At 35.3% G+C, this 27,140-nt stretch overlaps 1 protein-coding gene and 1 non-coding gene across 3 annotated transcripts in view; one reads left to right on the top strand and one right to left on the bottom strand.

Annotated features, from left to right (window-relative positions):
• GLRA3 (glycine receptor alpha 3) overlaps positions 1–24,537 on the bottom strand; it is a 197,666-nt gene extending 173,129 nt beyond the window's left edge. Inside the window, exon 1 of one of the 2 annotated variants that reach the window (XM_035022680.1) lies at positions 24,419–24,537. In XM_035022680.1, coding sequence (XP_034878571.1) covers positions 24,419–24,489 — 71 coding nt within the window. In that variant the 5' untranslated portion in view covers positions 24,490–24,537. The remainder of the gene's footprint in view (positions 1–24,418) is intronic. The other variant, XM_035022681.1, reaches the window with a different exon arrangement.
• Positions 20,924–21,060, top strand: LOC118022594. Its single transcript, XR_004682517.1, has one exon. It is a non-coding gene; the product is annotated as a U4 spliceosomal RNA (small nuclear RNA).
• Positions 24,538–27,140: the final 2,603 nt, after the last annotated feature.

Here is a 27,140-nt window from a genome sequence, read left to right as displayed (position 1 = left end):
GCCACCCAGGCGCCCCTCAGTGTGGTTTTGATTTGGATTTCCCTGATGGCTAATGATGATGAACATTTTTTCATGTGTCTGTTACCCATTTGTATGTCTTCTTCAGAGAAGTGTCTTTTCATATCTTCTGCCTACTTTTTGACTTGATTATTTGTTTTTTGGGTGTTGAGTTTGAGAAGTTCTTTATAGATCTTGGATACCAGCCCTTTATCTGTAGTATCATTTGCAAATATCTTCTCCCATTCTGTGGGTTGCCTCTTTGTTTTGTTGACTGTTTCCTTTGCTGTGCAGAAGCTTTTTATCTTGATGAAGTCCCAAAAGTTCATTTTTGCTTTTGTTTCACTAGCTTTTGGAGATGTATCTTGAAAAAAGTTGCTGTAGCCGATGTCAAAGAGGTTACTGCCTATGTTCTCCTCTATGATTTTGATGGATTCCTGTCTCACATTGAGGTCTTTCATCCACTTGGAGTTTATCTTTGTGAATGGTGTTAGAGAATGGTCGAGTTTCATTCTTCTGCATGTGGCTGTCCAATTTTCCCAGCACCATTTATTGAAGAGACTGTCTTTTTTCCATTGCATGTTTTTTCCTGCTTTGTCAAAGATTATTTGACCATAGATTTGAGGTCCATACCTGGGCTCTCTATTCTGTTCTATTGGTCTATATGTCTGTTTTTGTGCCAGTACCGTGCTGTCTTGGTGATCACAGCTTTGTAATATAGCTTGAAATCGGGCAACGTGATGCCCCCAGCTTTGTTTTTCTTTTTCAACATTTCCTTGGCAATTCAGGGTCTTTTCTGATTCCATACAAATTTTAGGATTGTTTGTTCCAGTACTTTGAAAAATGTCATTGGAATTTTGATCAGGATGGCATTGAAGGTATAGATTGCTCTGGGTAGCATAGACATTTTAACAATGTTTATTCTTCCGATCCATGAGCATGGAATCTTTTTCCATCTTTTTGTGTCTTCTTCAATTTCTTTCATGAGTGTACACAATGAAAGCCTTAAGGAAAAGGCTGATTTATTTAGTATTCACACTCACTTTTTTCTTTATTATTTTTAAAGATTTTATTTATTTATTTGTCAGAGAGAGAGACAGAGTGCACAAACAGGGGGAGCAGCAGACAGAGGGAGAGGGAGAAGCAGGCTCCCGCTGAGCAAGGAGCCTAATTTAGGACTTGATCCCAGGGCCCTGGGATCATGACCTGAGCTGAAGGCAGACTCTTAACCGACTGAGCCAGCCAGTCATCCCTCTTTTCTTTATTAAATGTTTCCTGAAAATGTACAACATGCCAAGCATTGTTATGAGGGTTTTGGATTCAGCAACAAGCAAAACAAACCCAAATCCTTGATCTCGGCGAGTTTACATTCTAGCAGAATGGAATATAATAAACAAGAAACAACAGATTAGTAAATTACATGCTATTTTAAAATAAAGAAAAAGTTAGAGCACAGCAAAGGATGATCCAGAATGATAGAATGTTGGGGAGGGGGGAGGCACTGTTAAAGTTTTAAATAAAGTATTCATTGAGAAGGTAATACTTTATCAAGACATTAAAGAAGGTCAGGGAGTTGGCTACCTAAGTATCTGAAGGAAGAATATTTATTCCAAAAAGAGAGAACAGTGAGGGCAAAGGCTCTAAGTCAGGAGCATGATTGATGTATTCACAGAACAAAAAGGAACTGGAACAGAGTCAGCAGGCAGGATAATAGTGAGAAATTAGAGCAAAATGTTAGATGGAACACCAAATCATGTAGGGACACAAAAGCCTTTATATGAAATTTGGCTTTTACTCTGAGTGAAATGGATGATTTTAAGACATTGAGTAGACACATGGCATGGTCTGCCTTTCTTTTATAAAAATCACCATGCATGACTAATCTGTTCAATATGTGCTGAGGTGGGGCTGGGATGGTTGACAGAGGCTAGTCAGATTATTGTTACAGTCCATGTAATGGTAGCTCAGACCAAGCTGTCACATTGGAGGTGATAAGATGTGATCATATTTTGGATGCATTTTGAAGTTTGAGACAAGGTGATTTTCTGACCGATTAGACGGAAAAAGAGAGTGGTTAAGGATGAGTCCGTTTTTTGGCCTAAGTAACTGGAAGGATAGATTCGATATTAACCAAAAAGGGGGAATTGTGAGTAGACTAGGTTTGGGACAAGAAACTGGAGATTGGTTTGGGACATGTGCAGTTTGAGATGTCTATTTGACATCTAAGATGCTGAGTAGGTATGCAGTTAGTTTTATGGGTCTAGTGTCTGAGGAAGGACATCTTTTTATTGTTTAAGGCACAAATTTGGAAAGTATTATAGATAAGTAGGTGGGATTTAAGGCCTTGCAACTAGAGCATGTCACCAAGGGCTTACATACAGATAGAAAAGAGAAGAGATGGATGAGGAGAGAAGAAAACAGCAAAGCCAGGCAGAAAGAACAGCCAAGGGAGTTGCAGGAAAACTGTAGAGTGTGGTCCTGAAGCCAGTTGGAGTAAGTATATCACGGAGGAGGGAATGATCAACCATTAAATGCTGTTAATCGATCAAATAAGATGAGGACTGAGAACTAGCTATTTTATTTTGCTAGGTGAATGTCAGCAGTGACTTTGACAAGTGCCGTTTTGGGGATTTGGTGGAGGTAAAAACCTAGCCAGATGGGTTCAAGGAGTATGGCACTAATGTGCAAATCACTGGAGTAATGCATCAATATTAAACATTTATGAATGAACCTTTGTGCACAGTTGTTGGGAATACAAATTGCTGCAGCCAAAATAGTGTGGAGTTTCCTTGAAAAATTAAAAATGGAATTACTATATGATCCAGTAATTCCACTAATGAGTACTTAGCCCCTAAAAGATAAACACTAATTCAAAAAGATATATGGATCCCTGTGTTTATTGCAGCATTATTTATAATAGCCAAAATATGGAAGCAACCTAAATATCCATCAGCAGATAAAGAGGATGTTGTATATATACACAATGGACTATTACTCAGCCATAAAAAAGAATGAGATTTTGCCATTTGTTACAACGTGGATGGATCTAGAGGATATAATGCTATGTGAAAGAAGTCAGACAGAAAAAGACAAATACCATTTGACTTCACTCATCTATGGAGTTTAAGAAACAAAACAAGTAAACAAAGATAAAAAGAGACAAACCAAAAGTCAGACTCTTAACTATAGCGAACAAACTGATGGTTACCAGAGGAGAGGTGGGTCAGGGGCTGGGTGAAATAGGTGAAGGAGATTAAAAATACGCTTACATGATGAACACTGAATAATGTATAGAAATGTTGAATGATTATATTGTACTCCTGAAACATATAACACTGTATGTTAACTATACTTCAGTATATAAATAAATAAATAAATAAATAAATAAATAAATAAATAAATAAACTGAGGGGAAAACTTATGCATAACAAGGAGCACCACAACAAATTAAACAAGCAAATTAAAAGCGGGTACCTAACCAAGCACTAATATGTTCATTATATAAGAGACTCCAACAAATCATTTAGAAAAAGGTAATCCAATGGGAGAATAAGCAAAGCATATAAATAAGCAATTCATAGAAAAAGAAATAGTAATGCACATTTAGTATAAAACAGGATGCTCAAACTCAGAAATCAGGAAATTTCTATTATTTATTTATTTATTTATTTATTTGTTTGTTTATCTGTCTATTTATTTAGAGAGGGAGAGAGACGTGGGAAGCGGGACAGAGGGAGAGGGAGAAAGAGAATCCCAAGCAGGCTCCACACCCAGCACATAGCCCAACACGGGGCCCGATCTCATTACCCTGTGAGATCATCACCTGAGCCAAAATCAAGAGTTGGACATTTAATTGACTAAGTCACCCAGGCGCCCTGCAATGTCCATTTAAACAGAGACTAGGGCGCCTGAGTGGCTCAGATGGTTAAGCATCTGCCTTCGGCTCAGGTCATGATCTCAGGGTCCTGGGATCGAGTCCCGCATCGGGCTCCCTGCTCCTTGGGAGCCTGCTTCTCCCTCTGCCTTTCTCTCTCGCTCTCTCATGAATAAAAAAAAAAAAAAAAAAAAATCTAAACAGAGACTAAATACCATTACAACTGACCAAATTTAAAAGTTTAGCAATATCAAAAATTGACGAGTTTATGGGTAAAAGTTACTTTTGTAAGCAATTTATACACTGAAGAATAGCATATATAGTCATTTTAAGGGGGAATTTCATGGTCTATATTTAAATTATTAAGATATCCTCCTTATGACCCAGCATTATTTAATGTGAAATTGGTTATATTAATAAAAATAGAAAATGACCTAAGTTGCTATAAATGTGCTTTTAAAAAATCTCTAATATTAGCCTAGTTTAGATTTATACAGCCATAAACAAAATAAGGTATTCTATGTGTTTTGAAACAGAAAGTACTCAAATACCATTAAATGAAAGAAATAAAAAGTACAAAATAACATTTTTAGTATAATCTTGGGATCCAAGGTGATCCAAAATAGCATCTTCCCTTTCCCCCTCTAAATGTAGAATAATTTGAGAAATCTTTTCAAAAGGGTAAAGGATTTGGGATCATAACATAACTTATAACTGATAAAACTGATAGTATTTGAGGACACATTGGCTTCCCAACAAGAATTGAGAATGATGTCTATATATCCACACCTTACTCAAGGGTCCCAAGGCTCTGGGCTATGCTTGCCCAGATTTTCCTTCCAAACCCCTCAAACAGAAGACCCACTTCTCTCTTGTAGGATAGAATGAGTGAAAGAATGGAAAAAAGCCATTTCCATCCCCCTCGATCCTGGAATTGAGTCCGGAATCAGGCTCCTTGCTCAATGGGAGGAGAGAAGCCTCCCCTCTGATAACCATCAGTTTGTTCTCTATAGTTAAGAGTTTTACTTTTGGTTTGTCTCTTTTTATCTTTTTTCATTTGTTTTGTTTCTTAAATTCCACATATGAGTTTAGTCAAATGGTATTTGTCTTTTTATGTCTGACTTCTTTCACATAGCATTATATCCTCTAAGTCCATCCACATTGTAACAAATGGCAAGCCATTTTTTTTTTTTTAAATAAGAAAGGAGTTTGTTTATTCCATGCAAAAAAAGTTAGGGGGCAGGTAGTCCAGAGTCAGGATGCCAGCTCAGCGATGGGTCTCCCACAGGGTATGCTGGCTCTTTCCATTTGCTCCATTCCGTCATTCTTCACAGGCAGCTTTTTTTTTTTGGTCCTCATGTTTGTCACCTCATGGTCATAATATGATTGTTCCACCTCTGGTCTCAGGTGTGTGCTTCCTGCCCCCAGTGTTGATGAGAAGGGGCATCAGAAAGGGGTCGCAGATCATGTGACTTTTTATAACCAAGGGGGAGTTTGGATTCATCTGAAATATTTGGATTTTTATATTGAAAACATAATCATGTATTACTTAAGTAATTATAAATAAGTAAAATTAAATTCACATAAATACTTTGAAATTGATTTTAATTAAGTGCCTATAATGATTAAACTCAAAAAATAAATACAGATTTGTGGTCATTACACCTCAATTATTACAGCAATTGCATATCTAAGCTTCTCGAAAGATGTTAATTACATTCTTAATCTCTATAGCAACATACAACAGGAAACATGTCACTATCACCTTTTCTTTTTTCTTTTTTTAAAGTTTTTTTTTATTTATTTGAGAGAGAAAGAGTGAGAGAGTGGGGAGGGGGAAGGGGAAGAGGGAGAGAGAAACTCAAGCAGAGCCTGCACTGAGCAGGGTGCCCAATGTGGGGCTCAATCTCACGACCCTGAGATCACAACCTGAGCCAAAACCAAGAGTCTGTTGCTTAACTGATTGAGCCACCCAGGCGCCCCCAATTATCACCTTTTCTTTCACAAATCAGTGAAATAGCACTTAATTTCTCAAAATGAATCACCAACAATAAAATGTTCCTTATAAATACTGTTGCCCCTTTCTTCCTTCTGAGAGGGATATTCTTTAATTTTTTTTCTGACTTGTTCAAAAAGACTTCCTCCCTTAGCCTCATTTTAGACCATAATGTCTATGGAGTGTCTTTTGAAATTCTCTTATTCTAGTTGTGTTCACACACCAACACCCCCACACTCATACCTAGTATGCACAAAGTTCACTACCTCTAGACATTATTTTTTTCAATTGAAAAATGATAAAGGAATTTTCCTCTGCTTCTGGAGTATAGTGTGCTCTTGGACAATACACTTAATAAAAACATTGGGTTTTCAAAAAATCAAAATTAGAAAGATGAAATCTTGGAATAGTACACTTTACATTTCCTTCAGTCAGAAAATGGTCAGGGGACTCTAGAAGTCATAATAGTAACCATTCAAAATCCAGAATGTGCCCCAATCACATGTTTGCCTGCTTTATGGAATTTTACCAATTTCGTTGCTTAAATGTTGCATCCTCTACATTGCTTTTCTTTGCTTATCTGACCTGGAAATTATCCTTCCTCCACTAAATTCTTACAGACCTTTTGGTTCTGTCACTGATTTCCACTGTGATAAGTGATGCTTACCTGCCAAGATCCCTCTCTATTAGCTAGTTTCTGCCTTTGTCATATAACTCATGTCACTGGCACTCATCTCATAGCACTGATATACTACTTCACTATAATTTCTAGAGTCCTTCTAGAGTTCAGTTTGACAGAATTCAATTTGATAAATTTGTTCCTTATATTCCAAGTATACCTCAACCAGTTTAACTTATCAAAAGATCACCGATTTTAGAGCCATTTTTCCAGTGATAATTTGAAAGTGATTACATCAAATTGATGGAGGAAATGTTAATCAAGAATTGTTTCTCTTTTATGGGGTGCCTGGGTGGCTTAGTCAGTTGAGCATTCGACTCATGGTTTCAGCTCAGGTCATGATCTCAGAGTTGTGAGACTGAGCCCCCCAAGATCAAGCCTGGTATTGGACTCCCTGCTGGGCACAGAGTCTGCTTGAGATTCTTTCCCCCTCCCTCTCCCTCACCCTCTACTCCTCCCCTTGCTTGTGCTCTCTCTCTAAAATAAAAAATAAAATTAAAAAGAAAAGAATTGCTTCTCTTCTAAATCTGATTTGTCAAAACCCCTTAGACTTTTAAAATATGCACAAAGCTTATTTTTAACAAAACACTATAAATTTCATTTAATCTAATATACGTTCACTATAAAAAAATTCATAAAAATATAAAAATAAGAAAAAAGCATTTTAACGGCACCTGGGTGGCTGAGTTGGTTAAGCATCTGACTCTTGATTTCTGCTCAGGTCGTGATCTCAGGGTCATAAGATGAAGCTTGGCATGAGGCTCCATACTGGGCATGAAGCCTGCTTAAGATTCTCTCTCCCTCTCCCTCTGCCCATCTGCCCCATCCCCACCCCACTTGTGTGCACACATGTGCACACATACTCTCTCTAAAAAAAAAAAAGAAAAAAAAGCATCTTAATCCTATCACCCAGGGATGAGTGATACAGAAATCATCCTCTTACCTGAGATCTTAACTGTGTTATAGATATTTATAAAGGAAACAATTTAGCAAAAGTAGTACTGCTTTATTTTGAGCTCTCTTCTTTCTATTTTTGACTGATTGTGCTTGCATCAGTGCCTACTAATGAAACACATTTTTGTAAATCCCCAAATCAATAACATTCAGGACAGAAAAGCATGATATTTTAAAGCACCAATCTTTGGAGTCTCTGAATCTGAAAGAGATGTACAGAGAATATTAACGTGAAATCATACTAAGTTTCTTTTCCTGAATAATACTGAATCAGCAGAGTATGGAGTTATTCAGGTTTTGGTAGGTATTCCCATTTGTGTGACTGCAAACATTTACGTTAATGTCACCTTTCAATGGAAGGTGTTCTGACTTAAGCATACTGAAGGCAGATTGGACCTTTTTCTTCCCGTGGTGCAGGGAGCCTCTTATTTGCCTGACCATTACATCCCCATAAGGAGAGAGAAATGGCACAGAATAAAGGAGGGAATCAAACAACAAGGCAAAAAAGAGTTTATAATTGAAAGAGGTAAGGAAAGGTAAACATAGCGATAAGTATGGTGCTTTTCAGTTTCCCTCAGAAAATTTGACTATCCATCAAGGTTTGTTGTTTTCACCGAGGTTTTTATTGGACTATATTCTTTTTAAAAATTGAAAGAGATGAGGAAGATACAATCACTGGTGTTAACATGATACTTAAAGCTAATGCACAGCTGAGGCTACTCACTCTCTGACTCTCTTGTCTGCTCCCCTTGCCTCACCTCTGTCTCTTCCTCCCCTCTTCCCCCCTTCTTTGTATATGCCTAAGCTATTTTGGGAAACATGTTTATGGTTTCCCAGGAAACAAAAGGATTTTAAAACCCTCTAGATTATAGAAGTTATTTCCTGTGGCAGTAAGAGCATATGTTCTCTTTAATCAAGCATAGCACAATCCCTAGAGACAATGCTTTATAGGAAAAGGCTAGCCACATTGGGGATATAAAAGAAACGTTCAGAGTTATGAGCGCAAACTGTATGCCAACGTTGCCAAACTTGGTGCTCATGTGTAGAACTATGAGAACAAAGAGTACAATTTTGAAAATGGGTTCCATTCTTGTATTTTTTGATGAAAATATCAACAAACAAATCTTCCTATGACTCTAACTGAATGAGTCGCATTTCACCTTTTAAGGAGTGATGTGATCATTTCTTTTTCTACTTTAGAACAGCCTCAATTACAGAGCTTGGAAAAATAAGCAGTTAATTTGAATTAGGTGAGGGAGGTTCTACCTCTGGCTTTGCCACGTAAATTCGTGTGGTCTGAATAATGATCATGTCTCTAGACTTCCTTCCCCTCCACTGCAGAGTGATAGGGTATCTGCTGCAAGGGGGCTAGGCTCTATTCTCTTTGGTAACTGGGAAGTCAGCCTAAACTTGTTCGCTTCATTGTTTATCTTTATCTCAGCAGATGACCTTACCTCCTACTTCAAAGAGATAATTGAGCATTCAGCTGCTGAATTATGAAATCACAATTCCCATATCAACAGCTTGCCGTATTCTGCATCTATTTTAACCTTCTGTCTAGTCACAGAGAGAGACCTGGCACTCCTCTGGTTCAAAAGCTATCCTTCAACTACGGCTCTTTTTTTGCATTTTCTCAGTCACTGACCCTTTTTTGTACCCTCCTGTCTCTTTCTAAAGCAATTCCTAATCTCTTGGCTTCTTTCTTCCAGACATAAACAAGCTTAAACTCCTGCCACTTAAACAACAAAACTAAACAAATCAACAATTGCGTATCTCATCTGTGTCCACTCTTACTTCTCCTTCTAGTAACCTCTTACCAAAAAAAAAAAAAAAATCTGTATTTATCTTTTTCTTCAGATCATCAATCAATGTTATATTTGTACACATATATTTGTACCAAAAATTCACTTGAAAGGCTACCAGTAATCTTCCATATTTCTTTTTGTTTTTATGGCATTTGATGTTATTGATCATTCTTTCCTTTCTAAAACTCTTCTGTTAGGTTCTGTGACATACTCAGTGTTAATTCTCCTTTTCTCTTACCATACCTGCCTTTTTTTTTGCCAGTACTTCTCTCTCTGCCCATCCCTCAGATGATGTTCTTAAAATAGTGCTTTTTAAACCTAAATGTGCTTATGAATCATCCGGAGGGCATGATAAAATGCAGATTCGGATTCAGTAAATCTGTGGTGGAACTCAGACCCTGCAGGTCTAACAATCTCTCAGGTGACATCGTGCTGGTTAAAGGACCGCATTTTGTGTAGTGATGCCCTAGGCAAGGAGGGACTTTCCCACATCTGCATACCCCAGTGATTACAGGTATGCGGTGCTGTCCACAGCTCAGCCTGAAGTATGTGAGATGGGGTCTGGGAAAATAGAAGCTTGATGACTCTGTGTCACCAGGCTTGTTTGCTTACGCAGATGGATGAAACATCGGTGTGTGCTCAAGTGTCAAAAGCCCTGGCCCAGAATGCTAGTCATCCAATCCGATCTATGCCCAGGTCCTATACTCCTCCCACTGTGCTGAAGTGTTTCATTTAGCTGGATATCTTAGAGGTATCACATTCATTATACCTATCTGGAACTTAAATTAGGGTACTTTTCTACATGACTATTCCTCTTTTCTTATGTTCTATTTGTGTCATGACACTATTGTTCACCTGGTTACTAAAAGTATGATTATGAGAATTATCCTAGACTCTTCTCTCTGTTTCCTCACTCCCAATTAGTGTACAAGTCTTTTTTTTTCTTTCCTTTTCTTTTTGTCACTTCTTACATCTGCTCCTTTCTCTCCATTATTAGGATGTTCTATTGCATTGACCATGAACTACTTTCCTTGATGCTAGTTTTGCCCCTTTCCAACATCAACATCCTTTCTTCTGAGTTCTCCACATTACTCCTTTAGCGATATTTCTGAAACACAATCTGTTTGTGCTCCTTTCCTACTTATAAGAGTTCCCTTTTGCTTCAGTTAGAGACTGAGTTCCATGGAGAATGCAAAATGTGATCTGGAGCCTCTGAATCTGCCTCAAATGGCACTTCACAGAAGTTGAACATGCCACTTCTATTTACAACTTAGTGGCCAGAACTTGGTCTCAAGGACACACAAAGCTGCCAGGGAAACTAGGAAATCTGTAACTTCTTGGAGGTGTCTTTAAATAGAAGCCTCTTTCTCTTTTCTGATAACTGGAAAATACCTGTGATGACTGGATCAGAGCATCTGGCTTGGATGTCAAGGAAGAAACCCCATGTTAAGGGGTGGCAAAACAACAAGGTAGAAGGAAGGATTGGTAAACTCCCATTCCAGACTTGGTCTGCTCACTTCCATAGTTGTTCTTTTTCTTTTTTTAGTTTTGGAAGGAAAAATAAAATCTTTCTTAAGCCAATATTATTGTGCACTCTCTGTCACTCACAAATGTGAGACTAATCTGAACCAACAACAGCAATAAAGGGCTGGTTTGTTCATTCCTTGTTGATTTTGCTGCCACTCAACACCTCTCACATTTACCACTACAGTGGATTTTAGGGGGAAAAAATAGGCTACTAATATTAAATGAAGTGAGAAATTATAGCTGTAATGCTTGGTACATATTTTCTGTTATGGAGAAATTATCACATTTCTGACAATGTTAGTAAAAAAAAATTGTACTCTATAGACGGATACAGCTCTACACACTACATTTTTAAAGTAGCATATCAAATACAATCACTCAGTCTATAGAAAGTTCACTCAGCCCTTCAAAGACAGGACTGAGACCTGACCCTGAGTCCTCTTTCTCTTTCTTCTTGTTTTCCCGTGTGCACCCAAATGCTTGGCCCAATGGGATGAAACATTGGTGTGTGCTCAAGTGTCAAAAGCCCTGGCCCAGAATGCTAGTCATCCAATCCGATCTATGCCCAGGTCCTATACTCCTCCCACTGTGCTGAAGTGTTTCATTTAGCTGGATATCTTAGAGGTATCACATTCATTATACCTATCTGGAACTTAAATTAGGGTACTTTTCTACATGACTATTCCTCTTTTCGTATGTTCTATTTGTGTCATGACACTATTGTTCACCTAGTTACTAAAAGTATGATTACGAGAATTATCCTAGACTCTTCTCTCTGTTTCCTCCCTCCCAATTAGTGTACAAGTCTTTTTTTTCCCCTTTCTTTTTATCACTTCTTACATCTGCTCCTTTCTCTCCTTTCTCCACAGAGAAGATAGAATGCAAGAACAGTTAATTTAGAAAACATCTAAAATAGACTAGCTATTTCCTATAGAGGTATACATCTCATCTTCTTTACTCTTTTTGTTGAGTTTGAATTTTTATTTGCTCTAGGAATTGAATTGTTTTTTCATTTCAATCAAACTTTTCCAATGTATCTTTGTTGTTTGTTGACATATATGATAATGGTGTATGTACACACAGAGAATGGTATACACTTTGGCTTTTTAAAGTAGAGCAAAATTTTAAGTTCATATGTTATTATTTAGAACATATTTAGGCTACACACAAAACCTAAATCCCTCCTATAGTCTTGGGAGGTACTAACTAAGGTCTGCAGCAGAGTCAGTGTCTTTGATGGTTCTCATCTCATTTAAGATTCACAGGAAGGAAGATACCCTAAATTTCAGGGATTTAAAGGGGAGAGAAAGGATTTCACAATTTTCTAAGTGGTTTAAGGCTGTTCCAAAGAAACAACATAAAGTAGATGGGAGATATCTAATAATTTTTTCCATATAATGCTCTGCTACCTCTGTTCTTCCCAATAAATGAAACAAGAGGCTAGTTAAGGATACAGGAGAGTCAGTGGGATATGCTGTGGGATATGCTGTACAAAGTTGGGTCAGTGTTTTAATAAGGAGAAGTCTCCTCCTAAAAAGGAATAATGTAAGAACTGGTGGAAAATATTACATAATGCATATTAGAGTGTTCTATAATTTTTTAATAGAAAGAAATGTGTACAGATACATTGTTTTTTAAGTTTTGAAGGTCAAGATTTCATGACATATGCCATTCTTCCTTCCCTTGTCAGGAAAGTAACCATTTGTTTATAGAACTATGAAGCCATAAATCTTTTCTTTTCCTGGATTTTTGTTTTATTTAATCTGCTAGTAATTAAGTTTCAGTCCTTAGACTTCTGATATACAGAATAAACACATTTAAATACTACAAATCAATAAAAGTAGAGTATACTGACATCAACAGGACAAGCGTATATAAAATACCTCATTCAAATATTTTCTTCCCTCAATCAAATGACAATGAAACATTTTGTTTAGAAATAGAGAAACATACTATTTGAATAAACATTTGCTGATGTTTTCTAACATCCTACAATAGTCTTATAGATTTTTCCTACAAAGTTAGTCCTAAAACAACGTAAGCATAGATTTATTAGAAAAGAAAACTTGGGGGTCCCCTGGTCAAACTGTTACTATGAGGTTGGCAATATCCTCCATTTCTCATGGAAGTTGACCTGTTGCCTCTGCTAACACTGCTTTTCCTGCCTGAAAGGATCACTCTTTTCTGAAAAAAGGAATCATTGTTAAACCACCCTTTATAGAGTTTCTTGGGCCTAAAATATTAAAAGTATGTGAATAAACAGATTAAAGAGCAAAAACAAATATTTTGTGTTATCGATGGTCTCAGTTTATCTAGGGAACTGGAATATTGTCAGTGATTCTGATACCAGAACTGTGATAGGTATAATAATAGAAATGTAAACATGATATCTTGAGAATATACATTATTTACTTGATTACTATGTAGGATGTTCATTTAATTACGTCTTCTCTTTCCAGTGTAGAGATCTTATAAAAAATAGATAAGTAGATAATTAGAAGTTATATATTGATATAAAGATATATATATATTTTATATATGCATATATGTGAACATTTTGTATATACATTTAATAGTTATTTTAATAACTATTATTATATGAATCATTATATACAACGATTATTATATGAAGTGTTATTTCCATTTTCTCAATGTTTAAAAAAGAAGGAGCTATCACAACATGAAAGCTAGGTACTGATTTATTTAGTAGAGGTGGGACAGATCCCAAATAGGAACAAGTAAGGCATAAGTGAGTAGTTGAGAAAATGAAAAAATATAGATGATTTTTTTACCTAAAACTTTTCCTGTAAAAGAGAGATAAGAGGTGAATGGGTAAATATATTACCACAGAAAAATAAAGTTAGGAATAAGGAAAAAACAAAGCATCATATCGTTCACAGAATTTTCTCCTGAATGCTAGAAGCAAAGAAAGTCAACATGGTATTTTTAGTTGTGCCAAGAAAGAGTTATTTATTTGGAATTGTCAATCTGCTTTTAGAAATAAAAACTATGCCTCATTCCAGAAATGAGTGAGCACTTTCAGTGTTCTAGACACTCTTTCAAGACCTGGAGATAGAAGTGGACATCCATTACTGTCCTGCCCTGAAGGACTTCACAGTTCAAAGAAGAGATAGTATTCAGGTGATTACCACGACCACCCCATCAAGATCTGTGCAATAAAGGCACTGGGTGCTTGGGTGCACAGAGGAGGTAGCCTCACCTCAACCTGGGGAAGATAAGAAACGGAGTCTTCGAGAAGGTGAAGTGAGTTGAGGAGAAATTATCCAGACAGATGGAACTCACACTTTCCTCCCAGTCATTTGATGGGGGGCCTTTGAGTGGTCATTTTGTTGAGGTTCATATCACTTATCTTCTCTCAGGTCCCCACCTTAAAGTGTTGTATGGACAGTCTGAACCCCAAAACAACAAAAACAATACCAACAACAGTAACAACAGGACCAATTGTTTTCTGATGATTTGTTCACACTCACGGACCATTAGTAACAACTTACTTTCTTTTCTTTTAGTAGCATTTTACTTGTTACTACAGTTTTCTGCCAATTAGTTTTTATTTTTAATAATAACACATTCTCAGCTTTTTATACATATCCTTAACCCCTGCATTGGACAATATCCAGAGCTAACATAGGTACTAACTGTTGATATTCTGTTTTATCACAACTAGAAATTTAACTTAAAAATAAAGTGAAATTTTTCATTTATCTAACATCAATAACAAAAGAAAGTCAACAGAGTCTAAATCATAGAAAAATAAATAAACTTTAAATGATAATAACTCCAAGATTCTTTTTTTTTCTTTTATCTTTTTTGGGTTTTTTTTTTCAGTTTTATTGAGAAATAATTGACATATATCACTGTATAAGTTTTAAAGTACAGCATAGTGGTTTTATATATATATAGTGAAATGATTACCACAGTAAGTTCAGCTAACATCCATCTCTTCTCTTCTAGATACAATAAATAGAAAAGAAAGATAAAAGAAAAAGTAAAAAATATTCTCCTTGTGATGAGAACTCTTAGGATTAACTTGCTTAACAATGTTCCTATATATCATACAACAGTATTAGCTGTAGTCATTATGTTGTATGTTACATTCCTAGTGCTTAATTATCTTTTTTTTGGTGGGCGGGAGTTGAAAAAAAAAACTTTTACTTTTTTTTGATGTTTTATTCCTTTTTTTTTTTTTAACAGAGCCACATAGGTGCCCTTTTTAATTTTCAGTTGAAGTATAGCTGATACACAATGTTACATTAGTTTCAGGTGTACAACATAGTGATTTGACATACGTTATGCTATGCTCACCACAAGCGTAGCTACCATTTATCACCCTACAACGCTTTTATAGTACTATAGACTGCATTCCCTCTGCTCTACTTTTTATCCTTGTGATTTATTCATTCCATAACTGGAAGCCTGTATCTTCCACTCTTCTTCACCCATTTTGCCCATTCCCCCCACCTTGATACACAAAATAATTTTAAATGAACTTAAGATACCCATTATCCAAGGGAACTTGAGTTGAATCATTGTATAATATGAAGAATTATTTTATAATATGAACCACTCTTTTATTTATTTATTTATTTTTAAAGATTTTATTTATTTATTTGACAGAGAGAGACACAGAGAGAGAGGGAACACAAGCAGGGGGAATGGGAGAGGGAGAAGCAGGCCTCCCGCGGAGCAGGGAGCCCAACGCGGGGCTCGATCCCAGGACCCTGGGATCATGACCTGAGCCGAAGGCAGACGCTTAATGACTGAGCCACCCAGGCGCCCCTGAACCACTCTTTTTAAAAGAATTTTTTAGCTTATATATATATTTTTTGCTTTTCTTAAAAGTGGGGCCCATTATATATTTTTTCAGTGATTCATCAGTCTTATATAATACCCAGTGCTCATTACATGATGTGCCCTCCTTAATGTCCACCATCCAGTTACCCTACCCCCCCAAGGGAGACAAATCGTAAGAGACTCTTAATCATAGGAAACAAACTAAGCATTGCTGGAGGGGAAGAAGGTCCAGGAAATGATGTATGAAATTGTATGAAATTATGAGAGCCATCTAACAATGGTGTTAGTAGGAGCAGTAGTGATTTTAAATTTATTGCTGAAATCCTAGTGGTTTTGGGGAGCCATATGTATTTATGGAAAAAGGTATTGCTAAAGTACTCTAATGACTTAAGGATTAACTTATCTTACAGTGTCAATTGAAAAATGACATTAACTATGTGTTCATTTTACAAAGTTGCAAAGCCCTAATAAAGTCCAAACAAGTAAATACTTCCTCTATTGGTTTATTTCTAGGTCATGATTCAAAATAGTAAAACTATACAACTCTACTCTAAGCGGCATCATGAGAAAGTAGCAACAATTACACCATGCATTCTCAGTAGGGATGAGTGGAGTGAGTGGAAGTTTGATATTGGGGATAAAAAATCATATTATTTTATGTATAAAGCCATTATATATATATATATATATAATTATGGTACACACACACCCCATATACAGACAGATTGTATATACTGTACATGAGCAAATATACAGAATGCTGTGGTATTACAATTCCATGAAGACAATTAGAAAAAAAAAAAGTCTAAAAATATCTTTAAAAGGCTCCTTAGAAGGCAAAAATGGAAAAAGAAAAGTTGAGAAATGATGCATTATACAATACAAATTTTAGTTTCTCATGGTGATAATGAGAAACAAATCCATTACTTTTCCACTAAATGCTCCCAGAGTAATATCTGAGATTTGTTTGATCTCATATCTTTTATGAGATCTTGAACACAGACTCCCTTTTTGCTCCAAGTAATAACACAGATTTAAGTAGAATTCAAATCTAAAGTCACGGGTAGGTAGACAGATGTAACAGGCAAATGTTATCTCTGCTTACTTGCTGTTTATTGAGCATCTACTTCATGCAGGCATGACATTGAATTAAGTATTATACAGGTAAAATAAACATCAGAAACAATCCTATCATTGTAGGACTTAATAAGAGCAAGAGAGAAGACTTGTATGAAAATCTAAAATACACACATAACCTCCATAGTGGTATATTGTTAAAAGTTGAAGTTCTGTTTCCCCAGGACTTCACACACTGCCTGGAATGGAATCATCACTCCATAAATTTTTATAAAAGTTATAGAGAAATTCAGGTAGAATGCTACAGTCACTCTGAAACTGGAGAATACAAGCTTCATTCAGAGAACAACTGCACGGAAAAGGTTATCAATTCAAACCATGCCTCAAATAAAAGCACACTTTCCATGAGAAGTAGGGTCATTTAAGTGGAGAAAAAAGTATAAAACACAAGTGGAAAATACAGAGACAAATATTTTGGAAGCACATATAGGGGGAAAAAAAGTTTACTTTAGCCAGGAGAAAATAGAATGGCATTTTAGTAAAAACTAATCGATAAAAATTGATTAAAATCATTTGGTAAATATTTTCCTTCTGGGGTAAAGGCATCCTTATTGCTAGAATTTGAAAGTTTATAGGATGACCACCTGTTAGAGATAATTTTGAGAGATTCTCGAATTTAGGTAAGATATTGGATGGACCAGTTACCTCTAATGTAACCCCAATCATCCTGCAGTGGTGATGGTTGTATAAGAGCAGCAGAAATATCTGTGTTCAGCAACAGTTTCTCTTTTTTTAAGATTTTATTTATTTATTAGAGAGAGAGAGAGAGAACGCAAGAGAGCACAGATGGTGGAGAGGAAGAAGGAGGCTCTCCGCTGAGCAGGAAGTCTGATGCGGGACTTGATCCCAGGACCCTAGGACCATGACCTGAACCGAAGGCAGCCTCTTAACTGACTGAGCCACCCAGGTGCCCCATTTAGCAATAATTTCTAATTGGTTATGGCAAATGTTTGATGCACTCGTAGAGAATTCTTCATCATTGCCTTGAAAGTTATTCCGTTCAATAAACTATTTCTAGAAGATGTTAATAACCTTTAGATTTTATGCTATTCTTACTTGTACCACTGAAGTTACTGCTTTTGTGCATTAAATTGTCCTAGAGGTACTGGTAATACTTCCTCTTAAAAGTATCTCTAGTATGGAGATTATGAAAGAATTTCAGAAATGCACTATAATGAAGCTGCTTTTTTCCCCATTGTTTACTTTTCTGACATCTGAGAATTCCAAACTTAGTTTCCTTAAAATGCCTTAAAATGTGGTTGCCTGCAGTTAGAATAGTTTTGTCTTCTGCAGCTGAATAGCTCATTCTATTCACATACCTTCTGTTTGTTCCCAAACAGTTGATCCTGTCTTAGAATTCCTGCCTTCACTCCAGAACCAATTCTCTGAAGATGATGCATATGTCTCTTTTCCTGACCCACTTCCCCAAGCAAAACAAAGCTACAACTATACCACTTCTCCTAGTGGGGAAAAACAAACAATCTATGTTTCCACATAGACATTTACCTACACATGAATTTATTTTCAATAAATACTGTTAATCCACTATGAAGATAACCATATGCAGAAGAGTAAGAGAAATGTTTGTTGGGAGAATCAAAAAGGATCCACCATATATCATTCATGAAATAAGGAAAAGTAAAAGATATACTTTCTCAAAATAATTCCCTAAAAGTCTCCTGAGAAAACTCAGTGGGTATAATGTATCATCTGTGATTGTGAAATTATGAGATTAGTTGAAATTAGAGCATTGGAAGATTCTATAGAAAAGTTTTAGAGGGGCACCTGGGTGGCTCAGTCGTTAAGCGGCTGCCTTCGGCTCAGGTCATGACCCCAGGGTCCTGGGATCGAGCCCCGCATCGGGCTCCCTGCTCAGCAGGAAGCCTGCATCTCCCTCTCCCTCTGCCTCTCCCCCTGCTCATGCTCTCTCTCTCTGTATCTGTGTCTCAAATGAATAAAATCTTTAAAAAAAAAAAGAAAAGTTTTAGAAAGATATATACTGTTGATATGAGCAGGTCTCTAGGATCAACTGTATAAAACTATGATAAATCTGTGACTTTGTCACTTAGTTATAATCAGTTTTACCTCCAGTTTAACTCAGTGCTTTCTGTGTACTTCTTTGTGCCCTACTTTATAATGTTCTACCCTTATTGCATATACATATTTATTCTTTTTTCTTTGCACATAATATTATCACCTTCATAACATTCTGACTGTTAAATCTACAGTTCAAAAATCATCTCTGCATCCCCAGCTGATGGCAGGCTACCAAGATCTACAGCTAGCATCTCAAACTCAAATACCCTAAACCAAATTCAGTGTTTTCTCTTCTTCCAACAATCAAAATCCTCTACTTGATTTTCTTTCTTTAAGGAAACCATATTTTGATGAAAAGCTCAAACATAGTTTTCAGATTCTAAAAAAAGAGAGATCCTTTTCTTCTTGTAGTTTAGCCATTATTGTTTATACAGTTCTTACTATTACTAATTATTAGTAGCAATTTTTTTAAAGATTTTATTTATTCATTTGAGACAAAGAGACACAGAGAGAGAGAGAGAGAGAGAGAGAGAACATGAGCAGGGAGAGAGGCAGAGGGAGAGGGAGAAGCAGGCTCCCCGCTGAGCCAGGAGACCGATGTGGGCTCGATCCCAGGACCCTGGGATCATGACCTGAACCGAAGGCAGATGCTTAACCATCTGAGCCACCCAGGCGCCCCTATTAGTAGCAATTTTATTGAGATATTTTGAGCCAAGTTAAAAGACCATTCCTATGACAACTCTTCAGTTATAATTAAATTATTTGTTTTTAAATTTTATCCATTCTCTATTGTGAAAGGAAGTTGTTACTTCTCCATATTTCTGCAGGTTTATTATTGCAGCCAGCTCAGTAGTTGTTGCTGGTAGAATATGATTATACACCATAAATCAGAATTTCTTCACTGAATTTGACAATCACCACTCTTTAAGCATACTATATACCCATTATCATTTCCTTTATGTCTCATTTCAGCCCAGTGAACAAGCATCTTAACAAGATCCAAAGTACCAAGCCTTCTAGATAGTTTTCCTACCTCACATTTCCAAACATTGCTGTTTGTGTTTTTCTTTTGTTATTTGGTCCTTTGTATTTTCTTCCCTGCTGTGCTTTAAGTTCCATGATGGGAAAAGTGGTAGTTCCCAATCAGCCAAATTGTACCTAGCACAAAAGTTTGTGCACAGAATTCGGTAATCTGGTTGAATTGCTTAACATTACACATTAAATACATATTCGTTAATTGACTTGCCTCAGTACCTAATTGTAGTTAAGGGAGGAAAAAATATATAGCATAGGAAATATTTTGCAAGCTGTTTTCTGAACCTACAGGGCAAATTGCCTGAGGCACTAACCAAAGAACTGGGCCATGATCCTTCTATACTTGGGAAAATGTATGATTATTTATAGACATAAACCTAAGGAGCATATATTATGTGTAGCATAATTTTTTAAAAATTATATAGACTCTTACTGTACCTGCATATAAGAAATTTCTGTGGTAAAAGTTTATTCTTTGAAGTACATTTTTCTTTAGTATCTTACATAAGAAAATAGAGCCAACACTAAAAAGGATTTCTCCCCATGCTCCAAAACATACCAAAAGCAAAAACAAGAAATTCTATGTCAAAATGTTTTTCTTAGGCTTCAGAGTAAACCAAGAAAGCATTTTATTTGTGATTATCATGAAGTCTGAAATTCACACATTTAGTTTTTGACAGACTGTACCATAATTTATTCAAGTAGCAAGTCCGTGTTGGTATAAAATTGTAAAGATGAAAAATAAAATTGTATTTTATGAAAATAATCAATTTAAATGAAGTATTTTTGGCAGCTCTCCTGTTTTTAGAATTTGTTCTGCAAGCTCCTCATAATCATCACTTATCTGCATTTCAAAGAAGGCTGAACACTGGTGTTTTGTTCTTTATTAATATGAGGACTAGATCCCAAAAGCCTAGAAGGATTGTTTAAAAAAACAGCAATATCTGAGCAAAGTGTGAAACTTTTAAAAAACTTTACTACTAGGAAATTCAGATTTTTGTCATCTGTTTACACAATTGTCTCACTAGTATGTTTTAAAGAATTATCTTTTTTTAAATAATTTCCCTTCAAGCTTTGCGCAGTGGCAGTATCATAGCCAATGAGGTTTATCCGAGGCGCGATTATTGCTAATTGAAAACTTAAATAATTTCCCTTCAAAAATTGTATTTTTAAAATACCTGATGTAATCTGGTAATGAATAATTTTAATTGTATTATAGAAGTAAATATATTTGTTCCCCTGTTTTTGCCTTAGTAAAACTCATTTACTAAAAAGTAGAAATTATGCCAAGATAAAAAAAATTAAAATATCATCTGTGGGCCTGCAATAATAGTCTAAGAAAATGCTAGAAATGCTTATAATAATATACACTTAACAAACTTTGTACTAGTAATAACAACAGAAACTCTTACACATTGCTGATAGAAATATCAATAGGTAATATTACTTTGGAAAATTTGCAATATCTAATAAAGCTAGACATACTCATGCCCACCCTATGATCCAGAAATTCCTCTCCTAGAGAAAGTCTTAGACCCAATCCATACTGCCCCTAAAATGCATGTATTCACATGTATTCACATGTACTCACAAAAAGACATGTTCAAGGATATTCATTGCCGCGTAGCCAAAACCTAAAAGAATACCCAAATATCCTCCATAGGACACTGGATAAATTGTAATATCTTCATGTAATGGAATACTATACAGCAATGAGAATAAGCAAACCATTGCTACATGCACTTACATGGACAAATCACATAAACATAATGCTCATAAAAATAGAGCAGACTCAAATAAGTATTTATATAAAGTTCAAAAGCAGAAAAACATATTCATTGTTGTATAAGTCAGGATAGTGATTATCTTTGGGCAAAGTGGTGCCTGGAAAAGGTATGGCAGTGGGAGGGGGAGTGCATTTGTGATACTGACAATTCTACTTTTTTTATTTTTATTTTTTCTCATGGAGTACTTATCTTTATGTGCCTGGCTTATTTCACTAAGGATAATGTCCTCAAAATCTATCCATGTTGTTGCATATTGCAGAATTTCCTTCTTTTTAAATGCTGAATAGTATTCCCTTGTAGTTATATACCACATTTTTATCCATTCACCTGTCAATGGACATTTGATGTTTCCACACCTTAGTTATTGTGACTAAACATAGAACCTTAGCCATTCTGCAATAAACATAGAACTACTAATATCTCTTCGAGATCCTGACTTTAATTCATTTAGATAAATAACCAGAATTGGGACTACCAAATCATATGATAGTTCTTTTTTAGTTTTTTGAGGGCAATTCTACTTCTTGATCCATGGTCTCTTTGCATGAGTGTGTTAACTTTGTGAAACTTTACATGGGAGCCTATTATTTGTGGACTTTTCTGTGTGTATTTTATATCTCAATAAGGTTTTTAAAAATCTTTAAAACCTATCAGAAGAAGCTTGTACTAATAAATTATTTAATTAAAAATTACTATGGTTTCCAGTTGTAGTTCTTGCCTCCAAGTTGCCTTAAAAGAATATTTCTAACTTAAAAAGATATATTTGTAAATTAATACTAAATACTTTTTTGTCTTTATTTTTTATTTTATGTTTCCTTTTCCCTTTATACATAAGAAATAGATTTAATGAATAAAGAATAGTTTTCATAAGGACATTTATTTTACAAAATATTTCCAGTAGAGGGAGCATCACTTTTTTTTTAACTATAAGAAATTTTATTTTAAGAGCCATCGCTGAAAATAAATATATTTAAATTTTTAAACATAAAGTTCTTCATAGAGTGATGAGTTACTCTCACCTAAGACCAGTCTAAGAGAAAAATTTTATTTAATTTATCAAAGAAGAAGAAAAACCTGATGACAAAGAATATATATACCATACAAACTTCTATATTGGGTATGTGTTTTTCAAGAGATTACATCTTTGGATTATTCACAAAAACATTTTTATTATAATTATTTAATATTAATGAAGACATATTTTTATAATTATGATCATCAATTTGAAATAAAATTTTTGTGAATTTCAATAAAACTAGACAAAAATCAAAGGATGTACTGATGAAGATTATATATCTAAGAATATATTATAACAAATATCATGGTGAATTACCATTATACAAATTTGACCTTATTGACCAAAATGGTTTAGTTACTGACATTAAACTTCCTAAATCTAAGTGTCTGTGAACTAAGTTACTTTGATTTCTTTGAAAAAAATATGCATATCATCATCTAAGATACTAAGAAATAATTATAGTAAAATGATCCATTTCACTTATAACATGAATTTTGTGCTCCCTTCCATGAAATTTTTGTAAATATAAAAGCTTTACACTCTTTGTTTTAATCCCTATAGATAAAATTTGTAACAATTGTAGTTACAAAAGTTTATAGTCATATTAAAATATTTTTCACTGAAAATATCCTAGTTTATAGTGGTTCAACCCTGTACTTCAGAAAATAAATAATTTCAAAATTATAATAACCTTCACAATTAGTTCCTGTTACTACAGGCATGTCAAAATGACATAACTTTCTGTAAGGCAGTTTTTATGACATACACTATGTTTTCTAAGGTGCCCAAAGATGAAAAATTGACATAACAACCCAGAAGACAATATTTACATACTTAAAATAAAAATATACAGAACTTACTTACTCTAATTATTTCATTTCAATCCTCTTGAAAAGCTTGTGGACCATAAAAATGGGAATCTTAGGGTAATTATAAATAGTAAAGTAAAATTTACATGGTGGTTCAAAAGTCTATATGAGCATAATCTTGCTTATATATTGTTTGATTAAGAATAAGGGTTAAATTATCGGATCTTTTGACTATCCTCTTTTATTTAAAAAAATAAATAAAAAGGAAAGCCCACCAAATATGACTGGACATTATAAGAAAATTACATATCATTGAACAATTTTATTCTTCAGTAGGTTTCTTATATCACTTTCTCCAAAAAGATTATTCTTGACATAGAACATATCTAATGATTTATGATTTTGTCTTCATGTGTTACCCGAACTAAGCTCTTTAGACATGGTACTTGTAAGGCCTTAAGTGTTATTTATTTAACTTATTCTCTTGATATACCAACAATGTTCAGAATTTCTCTGATTAGTATATGCTTATGTTCTAGATTTTTTGCCACTTACAAATATTATTTCTAATTACTAAATGTTTCGTAACTTTCAAAAAGAGAGTAACACTCAGAATTTATATTTCACTTAGAAAAAAGAAACTCTAAAAGCAATTTGACAAAGAAAACCTAGGTTTGGGAAATAATTTTTCTAGGGTAATCTCAGCTGCAAATAATATGAGGCCAGTTACTAAAAAGCTCTAATTAGTGAAAATAGAACAAAATTACATATTTTTAGAGGTCTTGACAGACCTCTAAAATTGCTGGACAGTTTTAGATAGAAAACAATGCGATTTAAGGGATACTTTCAACAAGTCAATTTCGAATTGCATTCTTGACTTCATCAATAACAAGTGGTTGCAACCTAGTGCACAAGCTTTGTTCTTCAATCGGTAAATACAAGGGGACTCACCTGAGTAACAGTGCAGCTTCCCAGAAGTAAAATCCCGAAACTAATGTCCGAAAGTGTCTCACGTGGGCCATGATACGGAGAGATTTTCACGATCCTGAAATTAGTCTTACCCAAGGCATGGGGGACGAAAACCAGGAACGAAAATGTGCAATCTAACTCCGTGTGGTTTTGCAGGAGACGAACGCCTGAAAAGCTTCAGCACCTTAGACAGCTCCCCGCAGTAAGTAAAGACCTTTTTCAAACACTTAAAATTCCCTTTCGACCCCCGCTCTGAGCATTGAGCAGAAGGAAGATTCTCAGGGTACAAATGTGCAGGTGACTTACACGGTGAACGCGGAATAAGGGGTGAGATGAAATGTCTGAAGTGCCTAGGTTCTGGGCAACAGTTCATTGAAGCTCTAGCGGCAAAGAAAGAATGCCTGACTCTCAGACACTGAAGAAAAAATAGCAGCAACAGCGGGAACAAGGATGCTTCTGCACCTGCTCCAAGCGCCGCCCGCCGAATCCCACTCTCCACCTTTGAGTAAAACCCGTCACAGCTAGCGCGGCAAAGGGAAGCGGGGGCGGAGCCAGACGACACTGTTCTGTCTGCCAATCACGACCGCACAGCGGGACAGAGTGGCAGGCCACTCACGACCGTAGGCGGTGCTTAACACTTTACCCTTTAAAAAAAGCGGCGAATAACTGGTGCAGAGCCTTAACTATGACTGGAGGGAGTTGGGGGAAGAAAGCCTCAGGACTCAGCATTGGAAGAGCCAGCAGCTTTTGTGAATTAGGTAGCAGAATAGCGCTGGAGAGACCCTTTATTGTTCCCTTCCGGGAAAAGGCACAATTTAGGAACGAAAGGTCTTTTCAGATGTGACCCCATGTCTTTGACCATATGTCGAAATGCAGGAGACAACAGTAAACCCAGACCCTTAGAAAGAGCTAGGGTAGAGCAGAAAAATTGGTACATGAGCATCAATGAAACAGGAGAATCAGCTGCTTCTAGAATTCTCATAACCATGGTTAGCTTCCTTCTGGCCAGGAAGCATTGTTGACTAGAGTAAGTTGAGTTTCTTTCCGTTGTAATAAGGGTTCTAAAAGGCTGAAGGTGGGAAATCTAAAGAGATGGGTACTAGAGACACAGTGCTAATTTTAATTGTATTATAATTTTTTTTCTTACACATTTTCCATATCTTAACAGTAAGTTCAAGTGAAGAGGACAACTAGGTCATAGGGTACATCTTCTATCATTCATATCTCTCTCCCTTCTCTCGCCCTCCCTCTCTCTCAGCCCACCCACCCCCAACCATTTACATGGGAATTTGGATTGAAGACTAGAAAGGAAAAGTATGTGTATGTTGTGTGCATGCTTATTCATGTATCTCAAAATAAAATTTAAAAAGATTAAAACCTATGCTATTAGATCTTTATAGTGACTTTTATTTACTATCAACAAAGATTAAAATTTTCACTACTTGAATTTTAGCATCTCCCTAAAACTTCCTTAGATATTTATTCTGAAAGCCCTACTTTAATCACTTAACTTTCTCAATGACTAAACTATATGCCATGAATGTCTTCTTAATCTTTCACACATTTTCTTGTTAATTAACTTCCAGCAGCAATTGACATATTGACTATCTTGTAATTCTTTATTTAACTGGAAAAGTATAAGTTATTACCTTCTCACCCTCTTAAATGAGGACACAATGAAAAAATATCTCTTTTTATTCTTTAGTAGACAAGGTTATTTACATTTAGTGAGAATAAAGAATTTTTGGATTTATTGTTATGTGTTATTACTATATCTGTCTCTTTTTGCATCTTAGTTTTCTGATTTAAATTACAAACTTCCTGAAGTCTCATAAGAAATATCACTGGTTCAACCCATGAAAATGGCACCCAGAGAAGGTTCATACAATTTTAATCAACTCAATTTTTCAATGAACCTTTTGAAAGCTTAGTAAGAACAAATGCTTTTTAGCTGGTCATTCTTTGAATGGCAATAATTCTTTTAAAAACCACACATAATAAATGAAACAAAACTTACTATATTTCAAGAAGGCCTGGATTCCTTGCCTTGCTTCACCACTACCTAACTGGCTATCTTTGGAAAAGTAATCTACTTTTAAAAGTATCTTTATTTAATATATTTTTTAAAATATATTTATTAAGGGAATTGAGTTAAATTACCTCTGAGATTCATTCTCTGGCCCGAAGGAAACAACCAGTGGATGCTTGTTTAAGTGAGCAAATTAATGCACAATATTTAAAATTCTGAGTTTACATTAATCTGGAGAGTTAGGTTACATGACAGTTTTTAAAAGGTAGGATAAATTTAGCTATTTCATCTCATTATTAACATGAAAGCATATAAATATTATACTTTATCAAATTAATAGATCTAGTCAATCATTTTTGGGGTATAAATGTCATGTAAAAGAACTGTAATATGGAATCCCCAGATTACTAGTTTTTCATAGCACCATTATTATTTCCTTCAAATTATTTATGAAAAGTTATGATCTTTCTCATTTATTTGTTTGACTTTTCCACTGCAGTGAGGATAATGGCCATTTATTTAGCATAGAACCTAACATATAGTATATACTCAATAATCAGTGAATGCATTAATAATCATATTAGAAATGCAATATACATATTTTTTAATTAGATTTGTGAATTTGTTACAATGCATTGGGTACTAGGTTAATTTTGATTAAATAAATTAGAAATT

Source organism: Mirounga leonina, unplaced genomic scaffold, assembly GCF_011800145.1.
Source record: "Mirounga leonina isolate KUSES-001 unplaced genomic scaffold, KU_Mleo_1.0 Mir_176, whole genome shotgun sequence".
NCBI lineage: Eukaryota > Metazoa > Chordata > Mammalia > Carnivora > Phocidae > Mirounga > Mirounga leonina.
Note: the sequence above shows the minus strand (reverse complement) of the source record. Positions and strands in the feature narration are given on the sequence as shown.